Consider the following 27,294-nt stretch of genomic DNA (forward strand, 5'->3'; position numbering starts at 1 on the left):
ACGACACGAGTACAGATCTGACGACCTGAACCTGGAACACAGACATGAACAGATGAACCTTTGACATTTAGGGCACTTGCAGACAGTTTGAGGTGCTGGTTCTGTGACGGTGAACGGGTCTTATCTGATTATTCACTTTGATGGTTCTGTTTGGTCATGTGACGTTCCACCCAAACCAAAACAAGAAAATAAATCAAGAACCTGGAAGAATCGTCCTTCAAAGAAACAACGGAAATAAACATGAGTCCACAGACATGAAGGTCCATTATCTGGGAGGGGGTCTGCCCCGGCCTCGACCCGGTCCTGCTCCTGGACCACCCGGACCACCCGGACCCCCTGGTCCCGGCCCCCTCGGTCCTGGCGGCCGACCACCGGGCCCTCGAGCGTTGGGATTGGCTGAAGCCAGGGTCACGTCCATCTCCAGTTTCACACCTTTACCGGGCTTGGTCTTGGTGGGCTTCACCTCTGGTTCTGGTTCTGGTTCTGTTTGGATGCAGACAGAGGAGACGCTTCAGTCCAATGTTCGTTTGGTTTAATTCAGGGGTGTGTTCCATAACAATTTAACCCAAACTAACCAATGTAATGATATTAATCCAATAATATAACAGTTTATTCTGACATTAGTCCTTCCTGTTGTGGACCCCCCTTTGTCCCAGACCCCTGTGGTCCCCCCCTTGTCCCAGACCCCTGTGGTCCCCCCTTGTCCCAGACCCCTGTGGTCCCCCCTTTGTCCCAGACCCCTGTGGTCCCCCCTTTGTCCCAGACCCCTGTGGTCCCCCCTTGTCCCAGACCCCTGTGGTCCCCCCTTTGTCCCAGACCCCTGTGGTCCCCCCTTGTCCCAGACCCCTGTGGTCCCCCCTTGTCCCAGTCTCCTCCCTGCGTTAACGTTCATTGGTTCTTGTGGTTCTGCTGAGCGGACTGACCGGGCTCCTCAGGGGGCGGGGCCAGGGAGCGGTTGGGCAGCAGGTCCTCCAGGTCCTTCATCACCTGGTTAGTGCTGTCTGTGTTGTTCCGCCGGTTCTTCTCCTCGTCTCGAGCCTGGATGAAAGAAAAACAGGAGGAGGGAGAAGAAAATAATGACAGAAACAAGAGATTTATAAACAAAGAACGGAAAATTCCTTTCAACTCATCTGCACAGATTGTCTTTTTTTTATAACCTACATTTCCATCATGCACTTTATTGATTCTCATTATTTATGCACCTCCATCGTCTGAACAGTTCCAGTTTACTTTTGTCCATTAAAGTTTTCTGTTACACCTGACTGTCTGTCTGTCTGTCTGTCTGTCTGTCTGCCCATCCATCTGTCTGTCTGTCTGTCTGTCTGTCTGTCTTTTTGTTCATTGTTTCCTATTTATGTTTATTTTTTCATTTCATTGTCTATGTTGTTCATTTTTTATTAACTGATTTTTTTTTTTTTTGCTGCTCAGCTTTTTGTCTTTACTCATGTTGATGCTTATGTTTGTTCTTTTTTTTTTTTTTCTTATTTTGTTTATTTATTTGTAGCCATGACCAGGATCAACAAACAATCTTAACGAAAAACAATGTGTCATATGTAAGACAGTTCTATCTATCTATCTATCTATCTATCTATCTATCTATCTATCTATCTATCTATCTATCTATCTATCTATCTATCTATCTATCTATCTATCTATCTATCTATCTATCTATCTATCTATCTATCTATCTATCTATCTATCTGCTGTTTTCTGTCATGTTCTGTGTTTGTAGTTCAACATAATTTCGCCTCCTTTCAACTTTCACTGTATCTGTTTGTATTTGTTTGTATTTGTTTGTATTTGTTTGTATCTGTTTGTATTTGTTTGTCTTTACCATCTGCATCTTCTTCTTCAGCTCATTGTTGGAGTTTTTATAGGCTTCAGACACAGAGTTCAGATAGTAGATGGCCAGTCTGGAAAGGAGAGAAGAGAGGGAAAAAAAATTAATTCACATCCTTAATTCTTGTAAATAATTGTTTATAATAGTGATTAAGTTTCGCTGTTTTTTTCTCCTTATTTTCATTGTTTTTATCTGTATTTTTCTGGTTTGTATACAGGGTGGGGAAGCAAAATGTACAATGAATACATTTAGTTGATACAACTAAATGAATACATTTAGTTGTTTTTTCTCAGCAGGCACTACGTCAGTTGTTTTGAAACCAAACATATACTGATGTCATAATCATACCTAACACTATTATCCATACCTTTTCAGAAACTTTTGCCCATATGAGGAATCAGGAAAGCAAACGTCAAAGAGTGTGTGATTTGCTGAATGCACTCGTCACACCAAAGGAGATTTCAAAAATAGTTGGAGTGTCCATAAAGACTGTTTATAATGGAAAGAAGAGAATGACTATGAGCAAAACTATTACCAGAAAGTCTGGAAGATACTATTAAAGAAGAATGGGAGAAGTTGTCACCCCAATATTTGAGGAACACTTGCGCAAGTTTCAGGAAGCATGTGAAGGCAGTTATTGAGAAAGAAGGAGGACACATAGAATAAAAACATTTTCTATTATGGACATTTTCTTGTGGCAAATAAATTCTCGTGACTTTCAATAAACTAATTGGTCATACATTGTCTTTCAATCCCTGCCTCAAAATATTGTACATTTTGCTTCCCCACCCTGTAGTTTATTGATAGTTGAAAAATAATAAGAACATGGACACAGAATGATCTAGACAAACTAAAATAGCTGAAAGTTTATTTCTATAATCACATTAAGTTTCATTATGAATATTTACAGTTGTTTTTGATAAGAAATATGATTTTTTTTAAAAAATGCTTGTTTGTTTTTACATGTAATAATGATAATTAATGGACAGATATTGAAAGTTAAGTTCTTCCTGAAACATGAATGTTGGATCTGAGGCTCACGGGGGTTGTGTGTCCCAGTGTGTGTGTGTGTGTGTGTGTGTGTGTGTGTGTGTGCTGTCAGACTCACACCATGAGCAGGACCGCTGGGATGATGAGGCCTGGGTTGGCTGCGTAGCTGAACAGAGTTCCCATGAAGGCCGGCAGGTCCAGGTCGATGGTCTCCATAATCACGTCAAACATCTTGGCCTTCCCACTGCACATGCACATGTCAACGCAACGACACGACAAGGGTACACGGAAATTAGACTGATGTTTCTTCATAATAATATAAAGTCAGAAACACAATTATTGAAGCAGAAGGGGTGGGAGGTTATAACTTATGCGTCTTCTCACTCCTTTTTGCTTATGTATTTTATGTCTTATGTTTAAATGGTTTGTCTGTTTATTTATTTTTCCTTTTTTTTTTTACATTCGTATTTGAAACAAACACTCCAGTCAATCAAAAACACATGTCATGTCATTTCACTCATTCAGTTCACGGTGCAAGTATTTTTGACAGTTTTTAAATTTCTATTGTGGAATAAATGATTATTGTGGCTTAAAACATTTGGAACAAGAACACATGTAAAATAAAATACAAGTGGTACAGTTAAATACTGTATTTATCAGTTCCAGATGTCTGTTATTAAATGTTTGGTGTATTTGTAGATCCACTGTGATCCATAAGTTAAATGAACAGGTGTAAATGATAAACTGAGGCAGAATATTGTTAAATTACAGAATTTTTTCTTAATAAATTATCATTTGTTCACAGATGTTCATGTTATACACATTTTTTAAAGGATAGTTTGTAAATGTAAACTTTTTTAAGTGTAATTTTACTGTTTGTCCTTAAATGTCCACTAGGGGGCTGAATAGTTCAACTTTACAGCAGAAATAAAAATGTTCACAGCCTGGGAGAGAAACCAGTCATTTTTTAGTTAATGTAGTTTTATTTCAAGCACAAAGAACCATACAACATGGTCAAACAACATTTTGCTTCGCTCGAAAAGGAGTGGGAAGAAGCATAACTTCTAGTCTCCAGGGGCCTAGAATTGTGTAGGGGCTCTAGGGACCCGTCCTACCAGTATCCATCCACTACTGTGTACTCACTGTCAGTCCAACCGCTGTCTGTTGTGTTTAGTTAATGATTATGGGACACAAAGGGTTAACAGTCGGTGTCTGCCAGAAGTCCCGCCTCTAATGTAGATGTTGCTCTCCGATTGGTTCTTTGGTTTTGCTAACGTACATGTGATTGGTCGTCCCCGCTGTCACTCCATCTATTTGTAAAAGGAACCTGCTAGTTGGAGCGCTAACGTAAGTTTTCAACATGTTTGTATTTGTTCTGTCTGAGTCACATCAGAGAGACAGATTTGAATATCAGTGGAGTCAGTTACATGTACATTTGGACATGTGTGTGTTTGTGTGCATGTGCCCGTGCATGTGTGCTCAGTAATTAGGATGTAAAGGATGTCAAAGAAAAGAAAACTGGACAGAAGACACTTCTATAGGAGTCGCAGTGTCAGTTAGTTCAAGGGTCTAGAACTGCAGAGGCTCAACACAGATACTGAAGAAAAGACACTATTTAATACCAGAGGGTGTGCACTGCTAGGAAAAGTTTGAGCATATGTGTGTGTGGTGTTCAAGTCTGGAATAGACTGAGGGAGGAGCACAAGGAATGTTCAAACATTAGACAATTCAAAAACACTTATAAGAACATGTTTTTCGCAAGGTATAGGGAAGAGGGTTATTAATGTCACCATATGTTCACTGTTGTTTATGTATATATTTCCTTCCTTGAGTTAGTTATTATTTGTTTATTTATTCGCTAGCACAACTAAGAAAGGCATTGGTAAAAGATTATATCTGTATTTGTATGTGTGTATTTGTATAAACGTATATATGTGTATATGGATGAATGAGTGTGTGTGTGTGTGTGTGAATAGATATATAAATATAGAAGAGTAATGTAAAAGGAAGAGGGACATATATTATTAATAATATTGTAGGGAGAGGGGGTTGGATTAAATAAGTTATACTTCTTCCCACCCCTTTTCGGGCATGTAAATGGAATTATTGTGCTTTTCTTCTGACTAAGATTGTAATGATTCTTGATATTTGTATTATTATGTATGTTTTGCAAGTGCATATATGTTCAATTTCATTGCATGTTCGGAATAAATCACTTACCAAACAGACACTTTTAAAAGTTACTTTACTTATTATTTTAATGCATTTCTATGGAAGAGCAACTGTTTAAAAACACACATAAAGAAAATTTGTGGTGAAAATACAATAAAACCTCAGGTTGTAAATGTGATTCTAGATCTGATTTTATCCATATTTTTTTGGGAATAAATTACATGTAATAATTGAAACTAAAAGTTTTTTGCTCAGACAGTAACTGAACCATCAAACTGTATGAACAGTGGATCCAGAATCTGTTCATATGTCATGAATCAACATATTTATGTCAGGAAACAAACAGTAAAGAGGCAGGAGGAGGAGGAAGAGGAGGAGGAAGAGGAGGAGAAGAAGGAGGTAGAGGAGTAGAGGCTATAAATTCACAGCTGAGGTTCAATAATGCTGGGTATGTTAATCATGAGAGTAACTTTGCAGAATACATTAAATTCTTATATTTGTCTTTAGATATTCACATATGCATGATAAACTTGTCAATTACTGAAATTTTTTTAACTATGATTGTTTGTTTGTTTGATCAGCTCGACATGACGTGAAATTATGATCGCAAATGCAAAAAAAATGTCAACTTTCAGGAGCGCTGCCTTGGAGCACTTTAGTGTCCACACCGGTGTCAGAATCAAACCTACTGCCTTAGTTGTAGGATTCAGATACGTAGAAACTAAAACTCCAGTATATGAGTAAATGTTCATATTTGATCTGTTGACTGAGTGGGTGTGGTTTGGTGTTGGTTTGTGGGTGTGGTCTGTTTGTGGGTGTGGTCTGTACCTGAAGGGTCCGCAGTCGAAGGACGGCGGCAGCGTCATGATGGTGTAGACCACCGGTAAGAGGCTGAGGAACAGGATGAGCAGCAGCAGACCCATGTAGAAGTTGTTGGACTTGGAGGCCTTGAAGACCCTCTCGTGGGGGACGTTGGTGCACATGACGGCCCAGCACTGGTAATACATGGAGCTGAGGAGGCGGAGCACGTTGATGAGGACCAGGCCCGGAGCGTAGAACGCCCCCATCCTGAACAAAAAAAAAACAAAAAAAAACCCAACAACACAGGACGGACAAGGACAGGTTTTAGGGTTTACACATAGGGGGTTAAATGTAACCCCGCCCCCAACTGAATAGTATGGATGTATGGAGTATAGTGGATGGACACACTGGGTTTATGTTCAGTTAATGATTTTACTGATTCAGTTTTTTTCTGATATAATAACTACAGTGGCTGACAGGTGCAAACGCGCTTCATAATTTTTTTTTTTTTTTTTCATGTTTAGAGTTTTGTAGAGTTTTTATTCATTTTTGTTCATTTTGTTCATTAACTGAACATAAACCCAGTGTGTCCATTCACTGTCATTGATCCAACTCCATGAGTTTTACTGGTCAATCAATGTTGTAGAAGATGACAGTGTTTCCATGGTAACTACGGAGCCTCTGAACGTCCAAATGGGTCATATCTGATGTCCATGAAAAGATGAAGAACTGCATTTTACACCAATCCTTTCCATGTATTGATAAAATTAGTGGATCAACAGGTTTTAAACTGTTTAGATCATTAGATGTTTTGGTTAAAGGTGGATGTTTGGGACTTTAAGGGTTAATCTGAGCTTTTATGAACATCCTACTATAGTGGACGTTTCTGTGTGCGACGCATGTGTGTCCGATCGATGTCTGATCGATGTTGCAGCATAGGAGGACGTTTGTACGCCTTTTCCTCAGCCTTCACAGGTCCGAACTCTCCAAATGAATAGAAACATTACCTGACTATCTGCTAGGCACAATTTTATGTCTGTATTCAAATGTTGGGAGGTACTCTGGGCGATTTTATCCGTCCTGATTTTATCAGTCCTGACTCAGCCAGGCACGAGAGATGTGACGTTCGTGGACGACTCAAGTCTTTTGAACGGCTCTTTTAAGTGAACGATAAGAATCGATTCGTTGCGAGCTGTTTGTTTACGAGTCGTTCTTCTATTCAGATCACCCACACTGCCTTCATGCTTCACCTGTGTGTCCATGAGCCTTCACCTGAACCACTAATGACATCTGTGAGTTTGAGTTGTCCCAGCACACCACATTCACTTGAACGCAGCTGCGTGTGCAGCTCATTTAGGGGAGGAGTTATCAGTGAGTCCGACTGACTGGACTGAAGACATTTACCACTGGCTCAGGGAGGAGACTGAAAAAAGTGGAGATGTGGGATTAACTGGAGGAGCATCTGCTTCTATAAATGCAGATATGCACTTATGTGGTGGAAAAGCCAGACCTGGTGGACCCCAGCCTGGCCCTGGTGGACCCCAGCCTGGCCCTGGTGGACCCTAGCCTGGCCCTGGTGGACCCCAGCCTGGCCCTGGTGGACCCTAGCCTGGCCCTGGTGGACCCCAGCCTGGCCCTGGTGGACCCCAGCCTGGCCCTGGTGGACCCTAGCCTGGCCCTGGTGGACCCCAGCCTGGCCCTGGTGGACCCCAGCCTGGCCCTGGTGGACCCTAGCCTGGCCCTGGTGGACCCCAGCCTGGCCCTGGTGGACCCCAGCCTGGCCCTGGTGGACCCTAGCCTGGCCCTGGTGGACCCCAGCCTGGCCCTGGTGGACCCCAGCCTGGCCCTGGTGGACCCTAGCCTGGCCCTGGTGGACCCCAGCCTGGCCCTGGTGGACCCTAGCCTGGCCCTGGTGGACCCCAGCCTCACCACAGTCCTGGTCTTCAGTACCTGTCTGCTGTTCTATTCTATGAAACTGGCCCGTGAAAGACGCTCAAAAATGAGTTCCCTTTTACATATTTGAAGGTTTTTCAAAAAAGTAATGCAATAATTACTTTCCCTGGTAACTAACTACATTTATGAAGAGTAATTCCGTTACTAATTCTATTACTTTTTTTGGAAAAGTAATTAGTAACTATAACTATTTACTTTTTCAAAGTAATTTGCCCAACACTGGTGGTTCTGCTACCGTTCATGACATTTCTCCTCCTACCAGACGATGCTACAGTGTGAAGGCTACAGTTCACTACCGCTGGATGAATGTAATCATACTTGACAGGCCAAACAAACACATGCTCTTCCCTTCATGCCTCACATGTTGGCTCAAATTATTATCAGCACAATGCAGGATTAAATGGTAGTTTACAAATGGATAGTGGTGGCAGACAGGTTCTGCTTCTCATGCTATCGTACAATGACACCACGGGTACAACGCCGCTAGTAAGCATAATCAGTGAATTAAATATAACAAAATGTATGATTTACACTGAAAAAACACAAAATAAGGAGGATAATATTATAATCAATGGTGATAAATCCCTTACTAAAGGTTAAATATAGAGGAAAATTCATTTGTGGACTGACACTAAAGTACCACTGGGTCTTTAAGGGTTAATTACAGAACTCCCTCAGTTCTGCTGCTGTTTTTAAAGGTGTGACTACATTTGTGCCTCGTGTGCATTTGTCCTGTCAGCCCTGGCGTGTGCAGACAGTGGTCGGTTTTACACTTTAGACACTTGGCTTCACTTTCACGTCGTTTCCACTCGATTGAAACCAGACACTGGAGGGGTGGGGTGGGGGGGGGTATTTGATCTGCCCTGTGGGATCCATCCTGGGGTCCATCTTTACGTACAGTCTATCATGGACATAATCAAACATGGTTTCTCCTGCTTCACGTGTATTAAACTAAGGTGCTGCACATGCTCAGATGATGTTTTGGAAGCGGTTATTAAACTTCAGCTCAGCGCGTCTTTTCAGCCACGCCGTGGTGAAACCTGAACTCACACACCATCACTGATACCGACTGATACTGGATACTGTACAGCCATGCATGTAAACACACACACACACACACACACACACACACACACACACACAGGACTCGTACCAGATCATCCCCTGGTTGAAGACCAGACCCAGGACGTTACCGCTGATGTCAAACTCTCCATACGACGGCTGGAAGGGAAACACAGCAACACCGTCACCATGACAACCAGGATTTCACCCCAGTACCTACACCATATTACATCATCCCCTCACTTCTACCCAAAATACTGATCTGGGCTGAAGTCAAGGGAAAGTTAACGTCTGGTCAAAAAAAATTTCAGATCAAGATCAACCTAGACTTAGAGAAAGCATTTTCCAAATTTATTTGGCAAGGCAAAAAACCTGGGGTTAGTCTTAGGATACTACAGTTACCTACACACATGGGCGCTCTTTCTATGCCTAATATGTCCTACAACTGGGCCTGTCATGCACACCACTGTTGGCTTTGGTTACGTTCATATATTAGCAGAGAGACCTGTATTGATTCCTGGGCCTGCCACCCTCATTCCCCCGGAGCTTAATCACATGTGAGGCAAAAAAGATAAATCCAGAAGTAAAACGCACTCTTATCATTTACAATAGTATCAGGATGTGGCAGGATATATCTAAATACCTGGGAAGGAGACATGTGAAGTCTTTACTGTCTCCCATGACCCAAAACCCTGACTTTCCTGCAGGTGTCGGCTCACCCACGTTCCTCTCTTGGAGGGACATGGGAATTTATGTATTCGGCGATTTATTCAGAGATAATACCTTATTGTCCTTCCAGCAGTTACAGGAGACATTCCATATTCCCAAGCACCATTTTTTGGGGTATTTACAGATTAGACATTTTGTGTCTTCACAGACCACCTCTTTCTTGACTAATGTCTCTTACAGCCCTCTGGTGGGCCAGTTCTGGACCCTTTGGTGGGCCAGTTCTGGACCCTTTGGTGGGCCAGTTCTGGACCCTTTGGCGGGCCGGTTCTGGACTCTTTGGCAAGTTGGTTCTGGACTCTTTGGCAGGCCGGTTCTGGACCCTTTGGCGGGCCGGTTCTGGACCCTTTGGCGGGCCGGTTCTGGACCCTTTGGTGGGTCGGTTCTGGTCCACAGACCGTATATTTGACACCCCTGGTTTACTCTACAGTTTATTCCCTGACCCATATTAAATGGATAACAGAGGTGGACCGGTCCCAGTCCAGTAGTGGACCGGTTAAACTCCTATCTGGTCCCAGCCTATCCGGTCCCATCCCAGAACTCCACTCACGTAGACCGCCTCCAGGTCCCAGCACCAGCAGTAGTTGAGGAAGCGGACGATGACGGCTCGGGCGAAGTCTCCGATCAGGATGGTGAGGTAGGTGACCTGGATGTCGGACACAGTCAGCTTCACGAACTCCTGAAACACCAACAGGTTCAGCTTCAACACATCGGATAGTTTTATACGTTCATTCAATCTGAGTCACTGATCCTTAAAGACCCAGCGTTACTTTAGTGTCAGTTCACAAATGTACTTTTCTCTGTATTTAACCTTTATTAAGTGATTTATCACCATTTATTATAATATTATCCTCTGACTTTCGTGTTTTTTAAGTACAAAATCTGTAATTTTCCTGTATTTAATTCACTGATCATGTAGATGTTCATTAAAGTTGAGGGTTTTTATCAGAAACAGAGAAAATGAAGAAAAAAAGTGACTTTTTCAACAAAATTTATTATTAACTGAACATAAAGTAATCTGCATCAGAAACCAATTATTGATCACTTTAGCTGTTTTTATTCCTTTTGTTGCTTCTTTTTTTCTTTATTTACTTAATTTTGGTTAATTTACTGCCTATTTTTTTCTTATTATTTAGGATTTAGTAAATATTTTTTTAATTTTTGTTGAATTTTTGTGTGTGTGTGTATATATATATATATATATATATATATATATATATATATATATATATATATATATATATATAAACCCAGTGTGTCCATCCAGTGTCTTATTTTATCTTATCTTACACTTTAAGGACATATTGGTGTTTTTATCTCTAATCCTCATGAACAGGACATCTTACACTGCAAAAATCTACATTTTACCAAGTATATTTTTCTCATTTCTAGTCCAAATATCTCGTCACACTTAAAATAAGACATAATTACCTAAAGAAGAACTTTTCAGTGAGATATAAGAACTGATTTTTAGACACTAGATCTGGAAAACCAAGATAATTTTCACTTGATCCATTGGCAGATATTTTTGCTTACTTCAAGATTTTTTGCTTAATTCAAGATTTTTCTTTTTTTTTTTTGGCTTAATTCAAGCAAAAAAAAAAAAAAAAAAAAAAAAAAAAAAAAAAATCTGCCAATGGAACAAATGAAAATTATCTTGGTAAGATTTCTTGAAATCAGATTTTCCAGATCTACTGTCTAAAAATCAGTTCTTATATCTCACTGAAAAGTTCCTCTTTAGGTGATTCTGTCTTATTTTAAGTGTGATGAGATATTTGGACTAGAAATGAGAAAAATACACTTGGTCAGATTTAGATTTTTTCAGTGTACAACTGTAGACATGATGTGTCCACATACTTTTGTCCATATAGTTTATAAACATTAATATTTCCTTAAAGTTTAAAGGTAGATTTTTCTTCTCCTTTTCTTCTGTTAATCAGTAGAATAAGCAGCGATGCTTCTGTTTAATGTGAGGATGTTGAGGTTTCCGTTGTACTTACGATGCCCACCGCCGTCTCCCAGCAGGGACCCCGGATCACATCGGACGGGTCCATGGGAGGGGGCGTGGCCTCGCTGTCGTTCATCAGTCGGCTGAAGTTGGCGTAGTACTCCTTCATGGCCCAGATGGAGGCGTTCTTAATGGCCTGCTCCTCCTCCAGCTAAAAAAACATGCAGTAAAGTCACACTGTAAATAAACATAAACCAGAGCAGCTTCAACCCCGGGCTTTTGTTCCCAGTGGGAATCATTTCAGTGTAACACAAACCAATGGGGTAGCCCATAGCAGAAGATTCATTCATATAAAACCAGGTTATGATCAGAAAACAGCACAGGCAAAATTTAATTTATAATCAGCGCTTCATAATGGAACCTTTATTTTTTTTCTTCTTTGTCTTTTTTATCGGTAAAAATAATCCTTGTTCTGTTGGATCTGTTAGCGCTGTTAGCTTAGTGCTGTTAGCTTAGTGCTGCAGAGTGTGTTTCATCATTGTGTTGTTTTATTCAATTATTCTTGGCGTACACTGGTCTCAGACTGTGCGACATATTTGCCAATTTAAGTGCTTGTTGTTTCCTGACAGTTCAGACTGATCTCATGAAATCGCGTTGTATGTGGCACCAGTTTATTGCATTTGGCGTGCTATACGTACGCATTTTCATCCTTTTGCATGTTATTTAATGCCAGTTGATAGCTAACCCTAACTGCTAATCGCACCAGCCGCTAATCGCGTTAATCACTAACCCTAACCCTAAACTTAACCGGTAATCGTGCTAGCCGCTATTCGCTAACCCTAACCCTAAACCTAACTGCTAATCGTGCTAATGGCATAAATATACACACTGAAAGCTTATAATGCAGTGGTTTCCAACCTTTTTTGGCTCATGATCCCATTTTAACATCACAAATTTCTGGCGACCCCAGACATTCAAAACTCAGACTTTTTTTTTTGTTGCTAAAATTAATTTGTTTTTGATCATGTAATAGCTTGCTATACTATGTTGTAAATAAACATTAATTTTAGAATACTATATAATACTATATAATGTATATTATTATAGATGGAGCCAGGTTTATATTACTGCACAAAGTGAGAATTTTATTTTCCGTGGTATTTACCAAGGCTGACAATTAATACTGAACAAACAAGAACTCAAACTATGAATTCTGAAAGAGCTGCAGCATCTGAAACTGACCACAATGAACATTTGACAGATAAACAGAACCACAGAGCTGCAGTTTCAGCTTCAGAGTTTTTCATGTCTTTTATGTATTGTGATTGTTTCTCTCAACTCACCATATATTTTTTCATTAGTAAGTTTATTTTTATCAATTACTAGAAATTTCAGGCAACCCCATTTGAATTCCAGGCGACCCCACATGGGGTCCTGACCCCGAAACACTGTTATAATGCATACAGATGACAGGCCTATTAAAAGTGGCATGTTATCTGTACGAAATTCACGATGTCACGTTGTTGGTTTTGTTTAGTTTTTAGCTGATGTTCTTCTAGTTACGTGGACAAGGATACGCATGTGTATACAGCTATATGAATTGCGTAGCGTTACTGTGGCAACACAGACAGAACTGTGGGCACTGGGGGCAAACGATGGAGTAAAGTTCATTTTAGTAGCAGTTTTTATTAAAGTCACAAAAACAAAACTCAGGGAAGAAAGAACAGGCCTAACAACAAAAGTAAATAGTTAAAATGTGACCTTAAAAGCCAAAAAAGAAACAAACTAGAAAAGCACTCGGAGAGCGCAGACCTCCGCCAAGGCAGATCAGCCCCCCCCATCACCACTAAAATGTAAGCATTTGTTCCTTGTGCCAGTATCAACATTTCCTGAAAATTTCACCAAAATCCATCCATAATTTTTAGAGTTATCCTGCTAACAGACAAACAGACAGACCCAGATGGAAACATAACCTCCTTGGTGGAGCTAAGAAAAACAGAACAACGCAGACAAACAGGAACCTTAAAAACAGCCCAGACAAACCCTCAGAGGTTCTGCGGTCCATACCTTGGTGTTGACTTCATCGAACAGCGCGAACAGGAAGGTGTAGAGGTTTCCCAGGAACAGGGCGAAGATTCGACCGAGCTGCCACTTGAGGGCGATTCGAGGATGGTAGTCCTCCAGCTCAGCGATGGTCTCGAACAGAGGAGGACAAACTAGACCCAGCAGAGACATGATGATCTCCACCTGGACACAAACACAGACCACCAGTCAATGCAGCTCCACTGGTCTGGTCGAGAAGGTTTTCAACCCAGGTTCATCAGTAGTAGTTTATCACATTCATGTGTTCTCAGAATGGTTTACTGTGTTCCTTTGGGAATTCAGTGTAAATGATACTAAATGTTCCTTCTTTAAAACCCATAAAGACCCAAACATCAGCCACAGACCAAAACCATCCACTGATGGAACCGTTTAACCCATAAGGACCCAGGGTGACTTTTGTGCCACCTGTCGGACGTCATTACCTCGTTCTTCTCGTACCAGCTGAGGTCGTCCCGGGTGGCGAACTCCTGCGACCTTTTCACCACGAAGTAGATGAGGTAACCGCTGCCGCCGAGGCTGCAGATGATCATGAAGTTAGCAAGGACTCGGAGAAACCTACGCAGATGGATGTTCTCATCTTTCTGATTCTCCTGCTCGTCCACGATGGACTCCTGTTTTTGTCAAAACGCGAACCGAACAGATGGTTAAAAGACCATAAATTGCTGACATGTGGCCTGAGGCTGTTGCCATGGTTACCTTGAAGCTGGTGGTGATGGATGCGTATTTATTGTCAGCCGTCTCTGCGTTACCGATCAGATAATCCCAGCTGGTGAACATCTTCCAGGCAAAGGTGAACTCTCCTTCTTCTCCGTCTCCACCTCCGACGTCAGCATTCTTTGCCATTCTGAGAAAATATCACAGTATCATCAGCATACGATATAGTACTCTATTGTCACATTTAATGCTCATTTGTGTTCGCTTTATGTATGTAAGTAGATTCGTCCGTTTCTAACGTTGTCATGCGTCACTGCCTTCATACTTCCATGTGTCCAGTGCAGTGGAGTGAGCATTTTTTAAACAATCCACTGGAGGGCGCCGCTCTTAAATAACGTACTGGCCGAATACCACAAAGAAGTCCATAAATAAAAAAATAAAATAAATAGTGTTGGAATGGATAAGTGTGGGCATGTTTGTTGAGATCGTGTCCAGTGAAATGTGAGTTAACGCGTCCCTATGAACCTCCTAAACCCCTGGACACCGCTTCAGACTCACGTTCGGATCACCACCATCAGGCTGTATCCGAAGGTCCCGATCCCGACCATGAGGTAGGCAAGAGGCAACCTGAACTTCAGCAAACCGATGGTCCTCTGGTCGTTGTAATATCCATAGAAAAGGACGGAATATTTGCAGTAACCCTGGAAAAAAAAAATCCATTTAAGTCTGGTGTGGTGGATCCCTTGCCACCACCATCTTGTGTTTGTAGTTTTTGTTTTATGAGTTTTTGTTCAGTTACAGTTAATGATTACATCACACAGTTTAGTTTAAGTATTTTATTTAAACATCCTAATGTGGGTGCACACATATTAGTTATGTTTGAATTATTTACTCACATTGTTCTACAGTTGCAGACAAAAGACCAGAAAAAGGGGCTCAGCTAGTATTTAAGATGGGGGAAGGAACTAAAGTCACAAGACTGAGGCAGGGGTGGGGGGGTGGGCTCATCTTTGTTCATTTTGTTAACTGACATTTTTTGGAGCTTGTGTTAACATTTTTCTAACTTTATTAAATTATCATTTTTCCTAATTTTACCACCTTTGTCCTGGTCCTTATGTTTGGTCCTCGACATCTGGTCGTTGAAAGAATCTGTTGAGACTAGGGATGGGAATTGGTAAGAATTTAGCAATTCCGGTTTGATTCGATTCCTGATCAATTCTCTAATCGATTCTCATTGGATTAGGAAATAAAGTAAATTCCAAATATAGTACAAAAGGTCCAAGTGTCGTCTTTCCTGGTGGAAGACAATCACACTTCAGAGGTTTCTGAACCAAAGTACGGAAATGACGTAATGACGCATTTGATGAGATGAGGTTGTGGAACTGTTAACTAAACAGGCTAACGATTCCAAGAAACTGAACTACTGGGAATATTTTCCATTCCCATCCCCGGTTGTGACATCCGTAAGTCAATGAAAACGGTTCAGTTCTCAGCTCACGTTGAAGTCCATGAGGACGGAGTAGTCCTGAGCTGTTTCCTGCTCTGCCCGGGGGACCGTCTTTCTGGGAATAGACCCGTAAGGAAGACCCATCAGAACCTGCAAAGGCACAAGAATCAGTCATCAGATCATTTTCCACCACTTTCCTAAGAACTTTATCACATCTCACTGAGGAAGAAAAATCTACCATTAAACTTTAAGGAAATATTGGTGTTTCTAAACTATATGGACATAAATATTGGGACACATCATGTCTACAACTGTAAGATGTCCTGTTCATGAGGATTTGAGATAAAAACATCAATATTAATAATCAATATGATATTTATCCTATAATATAAAACTATATTCTGACATTAGTCATTACTTTTGTCCATATAGTGGATGACTTAGACAGTTATGCTATGAGGCTAACTATTTGCTGAATACACTCTTTAACGTATTCAGATGGACAGATGAATACACTCGTAGGACCGAGATGAATACACTCGGCTTGAGCTGAATGACATATTCGTCAAAAGGACGTCGTTTCCGTCCACTTCTTGTTGCTTCTTGTCTTTTGCTCAATTTTCCAAATGATCAAAACACAAACTAAGTGTAGTTTGTAGAAATGGAATAAATACGTTTGCAGCTGCACACTGGCTGTGGTGAGTGAATGGAAGTGTGGAACGCTGCCAGTGTGTTCCACCAATCAGTGTTCTTCAGCACACAGCCCCGCCCCAAGAACGCCGGCGAATCTAAAGTCCCGCCCCCCTACCAAGAACTTATTTCAGGGAAAGTTTGGGGTCAAGGGAAGGTTTTTTACCGGGTAATATAGGTGCAAAGATTTTCAAGTTCCTGGTAAAGTAAAAGTTCCTGAGGTGTAAAAGTGGTAAATGTGTCCCGTTTACAGATTTAACTATGAATTAATCTTACATCTGGTATAAAACATTTTTTCAGTATTCAAGTGTCTTTTGCCGCGTTTCCACTACGTGGTATCGGCTCGACTCGACTTGACTCGACTCAGCCTTTTTGCATTTCCATTACAAAAAAGGACCTGGAATCTGGTACCTGGTACTAGTTTTTTGGTATCACCACCGCTGAGGTTCCAGGACAGGGGAACAGATACTAAAAGGTGACGTGTAAACACTGCAGACCACTGATTGGTCAGAGAGTCGTCTCTGTGACCCGCCGTTTTACGTTGCGGAAGTTGACAGTAAATATGTTGGTAGGTTAATCCACATGATGACAGCCTGTAAAACTACACCATGGTTTGTCCAGGAGGTTCAGACGTAAAAATTCAGCATGAGCTTGACGAGACAACACGCAACGAGCGAGTTCATCAGCAACTCTGAACAGACGACACGGAAGTAACGCGCTGCATCGCTATGACGTTCAGGTACGATAAAGTCAGTAGTATCCTGTCATGGAAACGGTCTCCAGGAATAGGACCTGGTACCAGAGTTGAGCCGAGCCGATTCCATGTAGTGGAAACAAGTCATTGGTTCACCTCAGGGATAACAACAAGTCCGAAGGTGAATCCAAACAGGACCAGGTTCATGCCATACATCCAACGCAGGAAGATGAAATAAGAGGCCACAGACGAACCAAAGTGACCTGAGGAAACAGACCCTGACGTCAGCATCTGTCCAACAGGGGGCGCTGTTCAGCAGAGATGGAATTAGAACTTACTTTCCACCTCTTTGATCTTCCTCTCCCAGGGGATACAGGCCGTCCGGAAGTTCTCAAAATCCCTCTGGAACTTGATCCATTTCTGAGAATTAGACAAATTAGAAATAAATTACAGAAGAAAACCAAACGAAAATGAAATAAAAACAAAGTGCCGAAAGGAAGCGAAGTTTCGTGGGTTTCTGCGTCACCTTGGTCATCATCACTTTGTAGGCGTACCACTTCCTGGCCCACTTCCCCTTTCCTTTACCCAGAGCTCCTTCAAACTTATCCACGAACGCCTGAGCCTCCCTGAAAGAGACCAGATGACACGCTACCGTTGACAACCACAAACTGAGTGAAAAAGAAATGAAGACACCAGGTCAGATCGGTTCGAAGTTTTGACCATCAAATACTTAGTTTCTTTCACTCTACTGTTTTTTTAATGCCTTTGTGTGTCATTTATGGTTTAGATGGCCTCAGTTATGTAGAAAAACAGGTGAGGGTTGATGATTTAATGCATTGGTGCAATGGCGGATTTACCTACTGCCCCCCCCCCCGTGTTGCAGTATGATTCATTACTTGCTGAGCTAAATCTCCGTTGGCCCACAGGTCGACCTATTTCTGATTGTCTTGGTACTTTTCAGGATGTGACGTTTACATCGAAGCTTCAGGGTTAATTCAGATTAAAGTGTATATTGTGGCACAGTATGTTCTGTAAACAAAGTAAACAGGAATATGACAATTTGAAGAAGGATATCACATGTGTATGTATATATACCACCCCCTCCTTCCATTTTTCCTGGACCCGCCACTGTTGGTGTCAAACTCATTTAAGTTCAGGGGCCACATACAGCCCAATCTGACCTCAAACTGGTAGTTTTATTGCAAAAATAATAAAATTACATTATGAAACTGTTAACATTAACAAACTATCCTTTCACAAAAATGTGAATAACATGAACAACCTGAAATTAGGCCACGAGTTCTCATTACACATTATAATTTACAGGTCACAGTGGATCTACAAAGGAACAAAACATATAGTCCAGTGGTTCCAACCTTTTTAGTCTCATGACTCCATTTTAACATCACAGATTTATGGCGACCCCAGACATTCAAAACAGAGCCTTTTTTTTTTTTTTTCTAAAATTAATTTGTTTTTGATCATGTAATAGTTTGCTATACTATGTTTCAAATACAGGTTAATTTTAGAGGACATTTAGTTTATATAAAGTATATTATTATGGATGGAGGCAGTAAATCCAGGTGTAGATTACTGCACAAGGGGAGACTTGGATTTTCCTTGGTCAGAATATGTACAGTCAGTCCAGCTGTGATTTACAAGGAGGACAATTAATACTGAACAAACAAGAACTCAAACTATGGTTAATATATATATAATTCTAAAAGAGATATAATTCTGAAAGAGCTGCAGCATCTGAAACTGACCACAATGAACATTTGACAGATGAACCGAACCACAGTGCTTCAGTTTCACACTCACAGTTTGTCACGTCTTTTATGGATTGGGATTGTCTCTCAAAAGTACATCTTTGTTTTTTGTTTTTTTCAATAATTACTTGAAATTTCCGGTGACCCCATTTGAATTCTAGGCAACCCCATGTGGGGTCCTGACCCCAAGGTTGAAAAACACTGATTTAGTAACAGGCATCTGGAACTGACAAATATCCCATTTAACTCTATGATAAAACAGCTTGTCCACACACAGGGACAGCCTTGACTGTCAGTGTCTTCTGTGTAAATTCATCTGTACGTTTGACACCTCTGACTGAATGAATCTAAACTGAAGTGTGGGTTTACTTGAGGTGTGTGAGTCTGCGTTTCATCCTCCACGGTTTGTTCCTGATGTTGGCGATGAGCGTCTTCTTCTCCTCCACCTCCTCCCTCAGCCGGGCGATCTCTCCTTCCGACATGGACTCCTCCTCATCATCATCGTTCGAGTTGGAATCAGATGAACTGGAGTTGAAGGAGACCAAGAGGAGTTTAGGGTCTGTTGTGTTTGTGATGGTGGGAGATTAAAGCTATGGGTGTCGCCCCCATTAATCCCATTATGGGAGGTTTTTAGAAGAGTTTCATTGAATTTTTTAAAAGAATTATAACAAGAAACCAGAAGTGACTGAAAACCCCGCCCACATCCACTAACAGTGTCATAATAAACCCCACCCACATCCACTAACAGTGTCATAATAAACCCCACCCACATCCACTAACAGTGTCATAATAAACCCCACCCACATCCACTAACAGTGTCATAATAAACCCCACCCACATCCACTAACAGTGTCATAATAAACCCCGCCCACATCCACTAACAGTATCATAATAAACCCCACCCACATCCACTAACAGCATCATAATAAACCCCACCCACATCTGCTAACAGCGTCATAATAAACTCCGCCCACATCCACTAACAGTGTCATAATAAACCCCACCCACATCCACTAACAGTGTCATAATAAACCCCACCCACATCCACTAACAGTGTCATAATAAACCCCACCCACATCCACTAACAGTGTCATAATAAACCCCGCCCACATCCACTAACAGTATCATAATAAACCCCACCCACATCCACTAACAGCATCATAATAAACCCCACCCACATCTGCTAACAGCGTCATAATAAACTCCGCCCACATCCACTAAGAGCATCATAATAAACCCCACCCACATCCACTAACAGCATCATAATAAACCCCGCCCACATCCGCTAACAGCATCATAATAAACTCCGCCCACATCCACTAACAGCATCATAATAAACCCCACCCACATCTGCCGACAGCGTGATAATAAACCCCGCCCACATCCACTAACAGCATCATAATAAACTCCACCCACATCTGCTAACAGCGTCATAATAAACTCCGCCCACATCCACTAACACCATCATAATAAACCCCACCCACATCCACTAACAGCATCATAATAAACCCCACCCACATCCGCTAACAGCATCATAATAAACTCCGCCCACATCCACTAACAGCATCATAATAAACCCCACCCACATCTGCCGACAGCGTCATAATAAACTCCGCCCACATCCACTAACAACGTTATAATAAACCCCGCCCACATGCACTAACAGTGTCAAAATCAACCCCGCCCACATGCACTAACAGTGTCAAAATAAACCCCGCCCACATCCACTAACAGTATCATAATAAACCCCACCCACATCCGCTAACAGCGTCATAATAAACTCCGCCCACATCCACTAACAGCATCATAATAAACCCCACCCACATCTGCCGACAGCGTCATAATAAACCCCACCCACATCCACTAACAACGTTATAATAAACCCCGCCCACATGCACTAACAGTGTCAAAATAAACCCCGCCCACATGCACTAACAGTGTCAAAATAAACCCCGCCCACATCCACTAACTGTTATAATAAACTCTGTCCACTTCCTGTAACAGTCATAATAAACCCCACCCACAACCACTAACAGTGTCATAATAAACCCCGCCCACATCCGGTAACAGAGTCAAAATAAACCCCGCCCACATCTGCTAACAATGTCATAATAAACCCCGCCCACATCCACTAACAGCATCATAATAAACCCCACCCACATCTGCCGACAGCGTGATAATAAACCCCGCCCACATCCACTAACAGCATCATAATAAACTCCACCCACATCTGCTAACAGCGTCATAATAAACTCCGCCCACATCCACTAACACCATCATAATAAACCCCACCCACATCCACTAACAGCATCATAATAAACCCCACCCACATCCGCTAACAGCATCATAATAAACTCCGCCCACATCCACTAACAGCATCATAATAAACCCCACCCACATCTGCCGACAGCGTCATAATAAACTCCGCCCACATCCACTAACAACGTTATAATAAACCCCGCCCACATGCACTAACAGTGTCAAAATAAACCCCGCCCACATGCACTAACAGTGTCAAAATAAACCCCGCCCACATCCACTAACAGTATCATAATAAACCCCACCCACATCCGCTAACAGCGTCATAATAAACTCCGCCCACATCCACTAACAGCATCATAATAAACCCCACCCACATCTGCCGACAGCGTCATAATAAACCCCACCCACATCCACTAACAACGTTATAATAAACCCCGCCCACATGCACTAACAGTGTCAAAATAAACCCCGCCCACATGCACTAACAGTGTCAAAATAAACCCCGCCCACATGCACTAACTGTTATAATAAACTCTGTCCACTTCCTGTAACAGTCATAATAAACCCCACCCACAACCACTAACAGTGTCATAATAAACCCCGCCCACATCCGGTAACAGAGTCAAAATAAACCCCGCCCACATCTGCTAACAATGTCATAATAAACCCCGCCCACATCCACATAACTAGCTCTAGAACAAATCCTGATCTGTTTTTACTGAGCTTCAGTCCAGAGGACAGTCTGAGCTGGACGTTGGACATTTGTCCTGGAATGTCCACCTGGTTTCTTTGATCATATCTGATGGTCTGGTGTGGGTTTTTTTTTTTTTTTTTTACCTGCCGTCTTTCTTCTTCTTCTTCTTCTTGTCGTCCTCGTCCTTGTCTTTCCCTTTGTCCTTGCCCTTTCCTTTCTTTCCTTTGCCGTCGTCTTCGTCGTCCTCCTCCTCGTCGTCCTTCTTCCCTTTCCTTCCTCCCTTCTTTCCTTTCCTTCCTCTCCCTGCGTCGCTATCCTCCTCCTCCTCTTCGTCGCTGTCCTGGCCTTTTCCTTTCTTCTTCTTGGCTGCTCCTCGTTTCCTCTTGGGAGCTTCGTCCTCCTCCTCATCCTCGTCGCTGCCTCCTCGTTTCTTCGTGGCTCTCTTCCTGTTTCCTCCCCTTCGTCCTCGTGGTGCTTCGTCCTCCTCGTCCTCCTCGTCCTCACCGTCTTCATCGTCGCTGGCTGGTTTTTTACCTCGACCTCGTCCCTTTGCGCCTCCTCGTCCTCCACCTCCTCTACGGTTCCCTCGCCTCGGAGTGGCACCGTCTGCATCAAAATCAATCAACCAACCAACCAACCAACCAAACAGTCCACCAACCAACCAACCAACCAATCAATCAATCAACCAACCAATCAATACTAGTCTGGTCTTTCTTGTACTCACCATCGCTGTCACTCATGTCTCCATCCACCTCGATTCCAACTGTAGAAAAATGAAAACACAAGAACAAATAAATGATAATTAAAGCAGCAGAACAAACCCCTACACCAGTGGTTCTCAGCCTTTTTCTGTGGGCCCCCCTTTGGAGGACAAAAAATCTCTAAGCCCCCCTCAACCCCAACAACATTGTAAAAATGGTGCAGTTATAACTTTTATTGAAAGAAACATCAATATCATAATACTTTTTACTTTTCCTTGAATAATTTGTCGTGCAAAATTAAAAATAACTTTAATTTTTGCTTGAACAATACAAATAAACTCACCCAGACTGCTCCCTGAGACAATGGTTTTCCAAATAAAAATAGGAAATGTGCAATTATCTTACAGTTATGACAGTAAAGTTCCTTTTTTAGAACAAACTGATTTTGGTAACAGTGATGAGCATTTGAACAGTATCAGAAGCTGCACTGAGCCTGTTTCCACTGCACATCTAAGAACATTAAAGTGTAAACTGTGCAGAAAAGAAACATGGCACATTTTCTTTTCCAGTCCTTGTCCATTCTCCAAAACTAAACTCTGTCTAGTCACAGATCACCACAGCAGTAGAGTTGTTTGTTGTACGTCCCTAAAATGAGTCCAGGGAGCTCCAACACTAAAACATTAGTTCCACCTGATACATGTTCGAACCTGAAGGAAAAAAAAAAAAACACCCAGGAGAGATCCCATGACCCCCCTGGTAAGCCTTTGCACCCCCCCTGGGGGGCCCGCCCCACAGTTTGAGAAACACTGCCCTGCACAAACAGAAGGACTACATTTGACTGTTTTACAGCATATGTCACTGACCACAGACCAGTCCAGGACCACAGACCAGTCTGAGACCACAGACCAGTCCAGGACCACAGACCAGTCTGAGACCACAGACCAGTCTGAGACCACAGACCAGTCCAGGACCACAGACCAGTCTGAGACCACAGATCAGTCTGAGACCACAGACCATGACCACAGACCAGTCTGAGACCACTGACCATGACCACAGACCAGTCCAAGACCACAGACCATGACCACAGACCAGTCTGAGACCACTGACCATGACCACAGACCAGTCCAAGACCACAGACCATGACCACAGACCAGTCTGAGACCACTGACCATGACCACAGACCAGTCCAAGACCACAGACCATGACCACAGACCAGTCTGAGACCACTGACCATGACCACAGACCAGTCCAAGACCACAGACCATGACCACAGACCAGTCTGAGACCACTGACCATGACCACAGACCAGTCCAAGACCACAGACCATGACCACAGACCAGTCTGAGACCACTGACCATGACCACAGACCAGTCCAAGACCACAGACCATGACCACAGATCAGTCTGAGACCACAGACCAGTCTGAGACCACAGACCAGTCCAGGACCACAGACCAGTCCAGGACCACAGACCAGTCCAGGACCACAGATCAGTCTGAGACCACAGACCAGTCTGAGACCACAGATCAGTCTGAGACCACAGACCATGACCACAGACCAGTCCAGGACCACAGACCAGTCCAGGACCACAGACCATGACCACAGATCAGTCTGAGACCACAGACCATGACCACAGACCAGTCCAAGACCACAGACCATGACCACAGACCAGTCTGAGACCACTGACCATGACCACAGACCAGTCCAAGACCACAGACCATGACCACAGACCAGTCTGAGACCACAGACCAGTCTGAGACCACAGACCATGACCACAGACCAGTCCAGGACCACAGACTGGTCCACCACAGACCGGTCCAGGACCACAGACCAGTCCACCACAGACCAGTCCAGGACCACAGACTGGTCCACCACAGACCGGTCCATCACAGACCAGTCCAAAACCACAGACCATGACCACAGACCAGTCCACCACAGACCAGTCCAAAACCACAGACCATGACCACAGACCAGTCCAGGACCACAGACCAGTCCACCAGATCATCAGACCTTCTCATGACTGGACTGGCCCTGTGTGGTGGACCTGGTGGTTCAGATCCAGACCTCCTCATCCATCTGTTATGTAACTCTTCTGTCCTGTTTCTGACCCGGGTCATTCCAGCCTCATGAATAAAGGATCAGGGCTTCTTCCTAATCCTCCTTCCGTCTCCACTGACCGGACTCATGTGGGTTAGTCTCCAGGATGTCCAAATATGGTCACTTCTGACTCCAAAAAAACAACATGGTGACCACCAAATCCCAAACTAATGGGTTCTGTCACAGTTCCTCTGATTAAATACAGTTTACATGAGTTTAATTCAGTTTAATAGAAAAAAAAAGACTTTGAAAAAAATGAATGTTTTACTGAACACATGATGTGACGGGTCCTGGTGTGTCTTACACTGTAAAAAAAAAACTCTGTAATTTAACAGAATTTTCACTGTTTATTTTACAGATTTTTCCTGTATTTTTAAGATACAGGAAAATATCATTGACATTACAAAAATAGACTGTGATTTTACATGTCAAATGTAAAATAACATGAAAAAACTGTAACTGTGAATAACCATAAAATTTCCATTTTTTAAAAGACATTTTTTCTTTTTTTTTTTTTTTACAGAAAAATACAGTTAAAATACATTTGCAAATGTATCATAATTTCACAAATATTTCTTTTCTATTTACATGATTAAACTGTTAATTTAAAGTTTAATACTGTAAAAATAAATAAATAAATAAATAAAACGACATAAAATTACTGACAATTAACTGTAAAAGAAGTATTTGTTCTGTCGGTTGAACCAAACTTGTTTGTTAATTGACAAATATCTTGTGTAATTACAGGAGGTTTCACAACAAAAATGTTGAATAAATGTATTTTTGTGAATGTATAGCATGTATAAGCACTGATAAACTGTCCAAATACAGTTTTTATCAGTGGATTGGACAACTGAGTGTCACTGAAAATTATTTATATAAATATTTATAGGTAATTTGATTGTTGTAATACATGTAAATATTCTTTATTAAACATTAAAAAGTTAAAAAAAAAAGCAAAATCACATGTAAAGTTAGGGCAAAAAACTGTATTTTAATTATGGAAAATTACCGTATTTTTATGAGATGGTTATTTTCCGTTATTTAACAGTATTTTTTCAGCACCCCTGCTGCCGGAATACTACTTTCTTTATTTTATTTTATTTTTTTTACAGTGTAGATTCATGTTTGAACCCAGTGAAACACAAACAGCCGATGAGTCTGTCAGTCTGACTGTTATACAGTTCAACTCTACAGACTGTATTTCATCATGTTTTAATGGTGTTTGATTTATAATGAGCTGCTTTAAACAAACAAACAAACAAACAAATAAATAAATAAATAAGACCGTATAGTTGGATTAATGACATTCTCTCTTTTGTATTCTAATAATTCACATACAAATATATATTATCGGTGAACTATTATTCAGGAAAACCCTCTAAAAGCTTATGTCAGTATCAGATGTTTGTTCGTTATCATCAGCGTGTCGTTAATGTTTGGCACAAACTTCACCACAGTTCAGTTTCATGAATAAATAATGGACAGACGTATTGAATGATTGAATTTATGTCCAAAAAATACAGAATATAAGGGACTTAAATGAGAAGTTTAGGATTTTTAAAGCACTGTGAACTTTATATGGGTTAGTCTAATATTTGTACTTTTAGTTTAATGTTAATTCATGTCATTTGTCCGACTGAGAAACAAGATCTCACAGTTGAACTCCATCCAACTTTTCATTTAACATAGTGACTTAGAATCATATTTACACTTTTTTTTTTTTTTACCAATTCTTTCTTTCTTTCTTTATTAATATTATACAGTTATTTATTTATGTATATTCTGTATAAACTAAATAGAAGAAACAGATATATTTAACAAACTAAACAACTTTTCCTACCTATTTATCTGTTTATCACATTAAAAAGTGGATTTAAAATCATCATCATCAGCTGTTTGTGAAACAAACTGTGTAAAAACGTGTTCAAATGGTGAATGGACTAAATACTGCATTTTATTTAAACAGTTCAGGTTTTTAGACTTTTGCCTTGGGAAAAAAATGAATGAAAAATGTGTGACAAAATTTGTTAAAAAATAAGTTTTGCAAAAAAAAGTGGATCTGAAAGATGAAACACACACACACACACACACACACACACACACACATCATAAATGTGTGTTTTGGTCTTAAACTCACCTTCGTCCATCACTGCGATGTCTTTTTTGCGTGGCATGCTGACAGGTTCCACAGGTTCCAGGTGTGTGTCTGTTCTCTGTCTGCAGTTCAGTTCAGTTCAGATCTGGGCTCCTGCCAGCAGCAGACTCAGGTAACCGACGGATACCTGCGTCACCATGACGACTGCTGCATGTGATCCAGACAGACAGACAGGCAGAGAGAGAGACAGACAGTTACAGACAGACAGACAGGCAGAGAGAGAGAGAGACAGACAGACAGGCAGAGAGACAGACAGGCAGACAGACAGACAGACAGACAGGCAGACAGACAGGCAGACAGACAGACAGACAGACAGGCAGACAGACAGGCAGACAGACAGGCAGACAGGCAGGCAGACAGACAGACAGACAGGCAGACAGACAGGCAGGCAGGCAGACAGACAGGCAGACAGACAGGCAGACAGACAGACAGGCAGACAGACAGACAGGCAGACAGGCAGACAGGCAGACAGACAGGCAGACAGACAGACAGGCAGACCATATATGACAGTGTCCTGGCTCAGATTTGTTCTGTT

General features: G+C 41.7%; 1 protein-coding gene across 1 annotated transcript; it reads right to left on the minus strand.

The window, feature by feature from the left end:
- Positions 1-265: 265 nt before the first annotated feature.
- tmc2a (transmembrane channel-like 2a) lies at positions 266-26,778 on the minus strand. The gene is made up of 20 exons (XM_030149884.1): positions 26,742-26,778; positions 22,530-22,568; positions 21,949-22,411; positions 19,219-19,374; positions 17,607-17,706; positions 17,419-17,500; positions 17,237-17,343; positions 15,748-15,846; positions 14,808-14,950; positions 14,292-14,439; positions 14,018-14,206; positions 13,560-13,739; positions 11,545-11,703; positions 10,095-10,223; positions 8,910-8,977; positions 5,831-6,070; positions 2,949-3,074; positions 1,835-1,913; positions 924-1,038; positions 266-483 (listed from the first exon to the last, which is right to left on the minus strand). The coding sequence occupies exons 1-20, from the start codon at positions 26,776-26,778 to the stop codon at positions 266-268; spliced, it is 2,877 nt and encodes a 958-aa protein (XP_030005744.1).
- Between the last annotated feature and the right edge of the window lie 516 nt (positions 26,779-27,294).

This window comes from Sphaeramia orbicularis, chromosome 12 (assembly GCF_902148855.1).
Source record: "Sphaeramia orbicularis chromosome 12, fSphaOr1.1, whole genome shotgun sequence".
Taxonomy (NCBI): Eukaryota; Metazoa; Chordata; class Actinopteri; order Kurtiformes; family Apogonidae; genus Sphaeramia; species Sphaeramia orbicularis.